Source organism: Lathyrus oleraceus, chromosome 5, assembly GCF_024323335.1.
Source record: "Lathyrus oleraceus cultivar Zhongwan6 chromosome 5, CAAS_Psat_ZW6_1.0, whole genome shotgun sequence".
Taxonomy (NCBI): domain Eukaryota; kingdom Viridiplantae; phylum Streptophyta; class Magnoliopsida; order Fabales; family Fabaceae; genus Lathyrus; species Lathyrus oleraceus.
The window spans coordinates 586,675,360-586,683,029 of NC_066583.1; the positions used below are offsets into that span (position 1 = coordinate 586,675,360).

A 7,670-nucleotide genomic window follows, 5' to 3' on the forward strand; every position below is an offset into this window, starting at 1 on the left:
GTGATGCTCTGAGTTGAAGAAAGGAACCAGTAGTTGCACTATCGTCGTATGAAGCGGAGTACATAGTTTCTTCTCTTTGTGCATGTCAAGCAACATGGATGGTGAACTTGGTCGGAGAGATTACAACGAAGAATCATGGAGCAATTACCATGAAGAAGGAAAACATGTCTACTATCAATTTGACGAAGAACCTAATAACGAATGGAGAAGCAAACACACCGAAATGAGATTCCATTATTTTCGAGAGCAGAACTGAGAATCAGATTGCAGACATTATGACGAAAGGAGTGCAGATCGAAGTGTTCAAGAAGTTAATATCTATGATGAATATATATAGCTTAGACCCAATGAATAAGATGGAGTGTTGAGAATATAATTCGTTCTGTCAATATAGAAATTTCGACATAGTCAGTTGTTGTCTAAATGCATAATGTGTCGAATTGTAATAGCTGTCGAAATGTCGAAAGAAGTGTGTCTTCGACATATTTGTTAGACTTAACTTTATTTTGTGTTTTAAGTAGAGTTAATTAGTTTGTTAGGGATTGTTTGGAGTGCAAGCAATCTCCTATTATTGATCGTAACACATTATATGCATTTGCATAAAAATAAAAAAAGACAGAGAGAAACTCTGCAGAATTTTCAATTTCTTCTTCCTTCTCTCGTTAAATCCTAAAACTTTTCTTCCCCTAAACTCAAGTTTCTTTTCTTCTTTTATTATCGCTGCGCAGCGAAATCTTGCAATCAAGGTGTGGTTGATTTACTCGAGTGAAGAACAAAAAGAGTAATCAATCAACAAGATTGTATTTTGTTCATCAAGATTTAGTTCGAATTCTCCATAAATTTGAATTTGGCGTATTTCCAACATAATCTATAATCCAATGAAGCATACTTGAACCAAACTAATTGAAATTTACAGTCACTTGAGAAACAAAATTTAGATAGTGGTTTTGTTTCATTCCATTTCTTTATCCAAAGCAATCTTGCATATATTCTAATTTAAGGCCTCTACATCAATAACTTCATACTGAAGGCTATGAGAAAAATGCAAACAAACTGTAGATAAAACTTGATTAAATCTCAAGAATAGTATCAACTTATAACACCAATTCTACAGAAGTGCACAAAAGTAAATGAAAGCAGTGCTGACTTGAAAATGGTAGATAATGGAATCCCATATTTACCTCTAGCAAACAACCCTTTCAGAAATGGCCAGTAACATACTACTAGATACACACTACCCATCAACTCACCTACTCCACACCCATTTCTGCTATTAGCCTCTAATTGTAACCCCAAAATTCTAACAACAATGGCTGTTAATTGCACCAGCAAAATGGTCGTGCCAACCACGAAAGCCGAGGACTCATCAAATGTAAACCTACCAGCATCTACATTGTCTCCGGAAGCAATAGAACTCGGTGTTTTCTTCTGTGTTATTTCAAAGATTGTATCAGATATCCCTAAGAGCTTAATCACGGCCCTCAAAAATCCTATAAACCATACACTTGTGGTTCTCATTGTAACCATTCTCTGGTTGTTCCACCAATGTCTTAATGACAGCCCTTTTGATAGATACTCCTGTAATGTATGTATAGTGTAGATCACAAAAAGTGTCAAAGGAATCCATAGCCCGAATCCGTTCGGAAAGATACCGGTGTTGGTGATTACGCAATAAGCAACTAAGGCTGCATAACAAACTTCAAAGACCGAACGCAGACCCCAATTCGTAAGCCAACAATAAGACAAGCCTGCCCTGATTTGGATTTTACCAAAGAGGACACCCATAACAGGAGAATGCTTGCCAAAGAAGACAACAGTGAGGCCTGAAGCCCATCTCTTTTGTTGGATCATCGTCGTGAGTAAACCTCCGGGAGCACAGCCTGTAAACGCGGTTTGATCTGGCATACAGCACTCTGATCTCCAGCCTTTTCTTTGCATATTTAGCCCGGTTGGTACATCCTCCGATATTGATCCATATAACCAGCCCATCTGAAGTTTCCAAAATCATCAAAGCTTAACTAAGAAAACTTGAATTTCGCAAATACTTTATGTGAAAAACATGTGAATGTAGCTTACCTGATTACCCCAAGAAGTGCTGTTTTCATATCCACAATCAGATACTTGGATTGCGAAATCAATAAAACTGGAAGGACTTATACCATTACTGCTAGAATAATTACTTCCTTCAAAAGCATGTGTTACTGATTTGAGAAACTCATTTGAACTTCCAAATTGCTGTATTAATGTCTTTTCTGCTAACTTTCCTATTAGAGATACAATTCAATGAGTTTTTAGTACCATATAGGAATCAACTATTAATAGTGACACTAATACACTATCCTTATATAAAATAACTCAACCATATTGTTAATTTAGGACCTTTTTTTCCATAATGGTTTTCATGAGGATCAAGACCATAGATAGCATTTCTTCTATGGAAGGTGTTTGTTCCTCCATAGAAAGGTCCTTGAAGTCCTCCCATGCCTCTTATTATATACTGCATTCAATAAAACAGAATCAGTTTGTGAACACAAAGATTATAAACGAGGTAAAGTGAGAGATGCATTTGAATTTGAGAAGAAACCTCAAATGCAGCCACCCATTGATTTCCAAAAGGGTCATCTTTTATTCCATCATAAAACTGTTGGAAACATTGAACAAAAGCAACATCTTTTCCATTCTTAGAATCCATCAGAATGCACACAGCATGTTGAATAATCTTTGGATTGCTAACAACCATGTCACAGTCTACGTTCAACATAAAGGGTGCATTCGTCATCAACCCAGAGACTCTTGTCTGCAAATTTAAATCAAGAAAGATGAGAATGGATACCAAAAACACACGAATTAGTATCTCGTCAGCAAAATTACCAACACATTCATAGCTCCGGCTTTGTAATTGTGTTCATAATTCGGTTTCTTCTCTCTCGATACATAGATTAAGTGAGGCAATCCATCAGAAAGATCATCCTTATTCTCCAATATAACCTATAAACATGAAATGCAAGTCTTTTTCAATTTTGATATAATTCAAGTATGAGTAGTTAGTCTTACACAATTCGGAAAGAGTTACACAAATTCGACCCTTTGAAATAGTATTTTTACAGCTCTATTTATTACCTTAACTATACTTGGATGATTTCTTTTTTCTGTATTTAAGAACACAGCAAATTCTCCCTCAAATTTGAATGGCAACAAATTTCGGGTCACATCTTCAACTTTTCGGCTAAGATTGTCATACATATCCTGCAACAAAACACAGCAGACAAAACCATTTTTCGGTTCATCGTACTAATCCAAAAACATGTATCAATCATGTCAGGGTAAGATTGTTTTACATTACTTACTTTCATTTGTAACCATTCTTGTTTGAATTCTGGTGAACCTTCTTCACTTTCGGTAACTTGAGAGAAATATCTAAAAGGTGCTCTAACTTGAATATTATACTTTTTACAGAAAGGTACCCAAAATTTTGCAAATTTAGAAGCCTCAACAAGAGCATAGAAGGTAAAAACTGAACATGCATCATCAGAAACATAACAAGCTAGCTTATTAGCTGGATAATCCAGAGCCAAAAGAGACAACACAGTGTTCAATGTGATTATAGGTGGTTCTAGAACATGATCTGCTGTTGTCACAAACAAGTCCACACGTGGAAGCTCTTGTACTCTACTAGGATTAAAAAAACAACAAAAAAACAAAAAAGGTATCACATACACAATCAAATTATCAGAATATCAAATATTGCGATGCTGATATATAAATAGATAACGTTTATGATTACACACTGTTGAAGGAGACGGTTAGGGTGTGTTTTGGTAACAGCAGGACTCCATTTAGCGTTGAGAATAACAATCCAGGTGAAAGTGAACCAAGATTCGCATGAGAAAGCAAGGAACCATGGAATTGTGAAGGTGTTGTTGATGATGGAGAAAAGACGAAAACAAAGGAGAGAAAATAAGAGGAGTAAAATCAAGATGTCTATTGATCTTTGAAATTTTCGTTTGATCCATATTTTATCGTAAAGTGGGAGGTTTTCTTGGTTTGCCATACCGCAATTGATTGAAATGAAATCAGATTATTTAATAGCAAGTTTATTATGTTTGAGGTTTCAGTGTGCTGATTCATTACACACCGTGCTCATAGAATATAAGTGCTACTCCTCATGATACATACACTATATATATATATATATATATATATATATATATATATATATATATATATATATATATATATATATATATATATATATATATATTCAATCACATCACACCGAAAGATGTTTGATGTTTGACACAATTAATCAAATAATTTAAATGCAATAAAAATATATGTAACTCGTAATAACGACAATGAAAGAGAATCATATTTACAATTATAAAAGTATGTTTTAAAATCTTTGAATGATAAAGAAAAAGAAAATGTGTTTTGAGATTGGCAGAAATCAAAAAGTTGAAAAACAACAAGAATATTGACGGAAGACGTTAGAACCGTGAAGGCGGGTCCGACGGGTGGTGGAGAAAAGCTCCATCTTCTATGCTACAGCAAGATTTTGAAGATATGCAAGCTCCTCTTCAGATATTGCAGAAAAGGTCTCATGAGGAATGTGAGAAATTTGGGAAGGAAAATAGTCGGCAACTTGAGAAGAGGAGTGGACGACTCGAAAGCGACACCCCCTAGATAGTCAGATTAGCTCATCTAAATCTTCCTTTAAGGGAAGACTTTGATCTTGGATACTGACCATAAATAGTGTGTTATGTATTGATGAAATTTAGGGCTTCTTCCCTATTCATATCGGCAACCTCCATCTCCGGGGTAATCAAAGTTGCGACCTCATGCAACTATAGATAGAGAAGACACAGATTTGACTACATGATCACCTCCCACATCCTCATCAGAAAGAATAGTGTCGAAAGAAGACTCATTAAATAAAGTTTCTCTATCAAGAGAACCACTAGAAAATCTCTCCATCTCAGAATTATGAGACACGTTTATAACAACTAGAATTGAATGATTTTTAACTGGGTGATGGGAATTTGAACTAGATGACGTTTCTGCCCTTATTAAGGGGGGAGAATCACTACTCTTATAACCTCTATATAAAATTATGGGATGTTCATTTATATTATCCATGGAAAAGTAAATACTAGGAACTATGAAATAAACTCTGGGTAAGAAGGATACCTGGAGAGACTAGAATCTGACAAAGAAGGTAGAAGTTAAATGCGGAATGGAAAACTTTGTTATGGGAAAGGAAAACACTAAAAGAAATGCTCCTAAGGAGGAAGGGATTTTTTCTTGCAAATAGAAACTAACTCTCAGGAATGGATAAAGTTGTCATAAAAGTCAAGAAACCCATATATAGAAGAGAGCAAGCAACATACCAGATCAATGGGAAACATAAAATTACAAATCAACGACCAAAATTCACCTTGGGAATACAAGAGAACTCAAGTGCACTCGAATGGCCTAGGAAAAAGCGCCATGCCATAATCTAAATCCCTAAAGGCACACACCCAAAAAATTGGCGAGACATTTCAATGATGAGAAAGGAATTTAATGTGATTGTTATCCATTACTTCTGTAACTGCTCCATTACCTTCCTATTTCTCACTATGGTTGGAAACGATAGCCATATGCCATTCATGACTTTGAAAGACTTCGCGACTAGTAAACACTCAGCAAGCCTTAGGGATAATTATTTTGGGTCATCCAAAGGCCCAATGTGAAGGCCTAACCATACACAACTTAATTGAAATTATCCAACATATATAGTCATCAGACATGAGATTAAAGGTGCACTTTCTGATATCCATCTTTCACTACTCTTATCTTGGACACTATAACTGACATAGACATTGGAGTTCTAAGCTTGCAGGTGCATCTCACACCATAGTATCAGAGATCAACATCATTGCTTCCAAGGTCCTACACCATCAGTCAACACCAATTTTGATTCTAGTATGGAACATATTCTAAATTGATATAAAAATATTATAAAATATTTATAATATTTTTATTCTAACAACTATTGAGTTGTGTTTTGGGCCCATTAAAGATCTGTCGAGTTTCAGCAAATATAAATATATATATATATATATATATATCTTGCATTCTTATCTTCTCAATCTTATGAACTTTATCAATAGAAGACAAAGATACATGTTAGGAATCCTACATAAACTTAGACAGGCAACTATTGAAATTTGTAGTGTTATATTTGGAAAAATTTCTAGACTATGGAGGTCTCGCCCAATAATGGGGCCTCCTAGACATAATATAAAGGATTCGTCCAAAAGGTTTCTCAAAGGTGCGATTTAATTAAGAAATAGTCTCCACTGACTCCTACAAGATAGGGGGTCAATAACCTCCCTTGTAAGAAGGGAGCGGTTAAGACCATGTCCAAGAGGTAAAAAAACCTTTTATGCTGGAAACTCATATAAATATATTATCCCTCAATGGGATAAAGAACAAACTCTAAGTCACACACACACTCTTAACTACTCAAATAGAACTACATCCCCAATATCCGTAACACACTATCAACATAACCTCTCACCTCAACCAACAACGTCGACCTCCAACAGGGCCTCTCACCTCACATGAGCCAGTAAGGAAGCTAGTACACCAGTTCGCTACCAGTCGCCAAAGGAAGATTTCCACCACCAACCTAATTAACATTTTCCAAGGTCTGTCAGAATCATTGGGGGATTACCTTGCCCGCTTCAATGAAGATACCATCAAGGTCATCCCTCCGAACCAAAAAATATTTGTGGGGGCGTTCTAAAACAGACTGAAAGCGGGACACTTCAATGAATCCATATCCCAAAATTCGGCAGTCACCAGCTCATGGGGGCCTTTAATGTTGAAAAAAGTCTCGCGACCACAAGGAATGTGTCTCCGACGCCGAGAGCTCTCATCCCCCGAGGAAAAACAATTACACCTCGTGCGTGAATGACTAATCCATGTGAAAAAGAGTGGAGAAGGCGAAGATCTGGTGCGAGTTAGTTCACATGCACAACATTCCAACATTGTCTTCCCCTAAGGTCAAGGTGATGGGGTCTGACCCCATAAGTTGGTGTAAGTTCCATAGGATCAAGGGACATTATATAGATGGTTGCTACCAGCTTAAGAGGTAAATAAAGAAGTTGGTAAAGGATGGACACCTCAAGAAATATGTGAAGGGTGATTCCTCTAGCCTAGTGGAGAGGCATTATCCACGCGAGTGAAACAATGCCAAAGAAGCATCCCAGGATGATGGTAGTAAAGCGATACAACCTATGCTTAATACCGTAGAAGGAGGATTCTCTAGGGGCGGTGAGACCAGCTCCTCCCGCAAAATATATGCTTCAAGTCATGAGTGTAGAAAACCTCCCAGAGGTCAAGAGTATGGAAGCACTAGAGGTAGTGATTATCTTCTTGGAGGAAGATGCATTTTGTGTCCATCTTCGCAATGATGGTCCCATGGTTATCGCTGTCAAATGCGAGGAATCAGAGATCAAAAGAGTTATAGTGGATTGGGGAAGCTCTGCCGACATATTGTATTGGGATGCCTTTGAGAGACTGTGTCTCGATCCCAAAGGCTTAAATCCCTTCAACGGATCGTTGGTCGTATTTTCAGGAGAACAATTGTAGGTGAAATGGTACCTCACCATGAGGATAAATTT

General features: G+C 36.7%; 1 protein-coding gene across 2 annotated transcripts; it reads right to left on the reverse strand.

The window, feature by feature from the left end:
* Nucleotides 1-1,039: 1,039 nt before the first annotated feature.
* Nucleotides 1,040-4,164, reverse strand: LOC127086716 (cellulose synthase-like protein B4). 2 transcript variants are annotated; one of them, XM_051027510.1, is made up of 8 exons: nucleotides 3,789-4,164; nucleotides 3,369-3,669; nucleotides 3,121-3,183; nucleotides 2,872-2,988; nucleotides 2,585-2,797; nucleotides 2,380-2,497; nucleotides 2,077-2,264; nucleotides 1,040-1,989 (listed from the first exon to the last, which is right to left on the reverse strand). In XM_051027510.1, the coding sequence occupies exons 1-8, from the start codon at nucleotides 4,049-4,051 to the stop codon at nucleotides 1,090-1,092; spliced, it is 2,163 nt and encodes a 720-aa protein (XP_050883467.1). In that variant the 5' UTR covers nucleotides 4,052-4,164; the 3' UTR covers nucleotides 1,040-1,089. The 2 variants fall into 2 exon arrangements, with proteins under 2 accessions (XP_050883467.1, XP_050883466.1); XM_051027509.1 differs by having other exon boundaries at nucleotides 3,121-3,246; nucleotides 3,348-3,669.
* Between the last annotated feature and the right edge of the window lie 3,506 nt (nucleotides 4,165-7,670).

What these genes read in the sequence shown, in the direction of transcription:
- LOC127086716 (XM_051027509.1), bottom strand. Translation starts at nt 4,051, where the DNA reads ATGGCAAACCAAGAAAACCTCCCACTTTACGATAAAATATGGATCAAA. An exon ending in AAGAATGGTTACAAATGAAA is followed by an intron (nt 3,247 to 3,347) that starts GTAAGTAATGTA and finishes GTTTTGTTGCAG; the next exon opens with GATATGTATGACAATCTTAG. An exon ending in AATGGGTGGCTGCATTTGAG is followed by an intron (nt 2,498 to 2,584) that starts GTTTCTTCTCAA and finishes TATTGAATGCAG; the next exon opens with TATATAATAAGAGGCATGGG.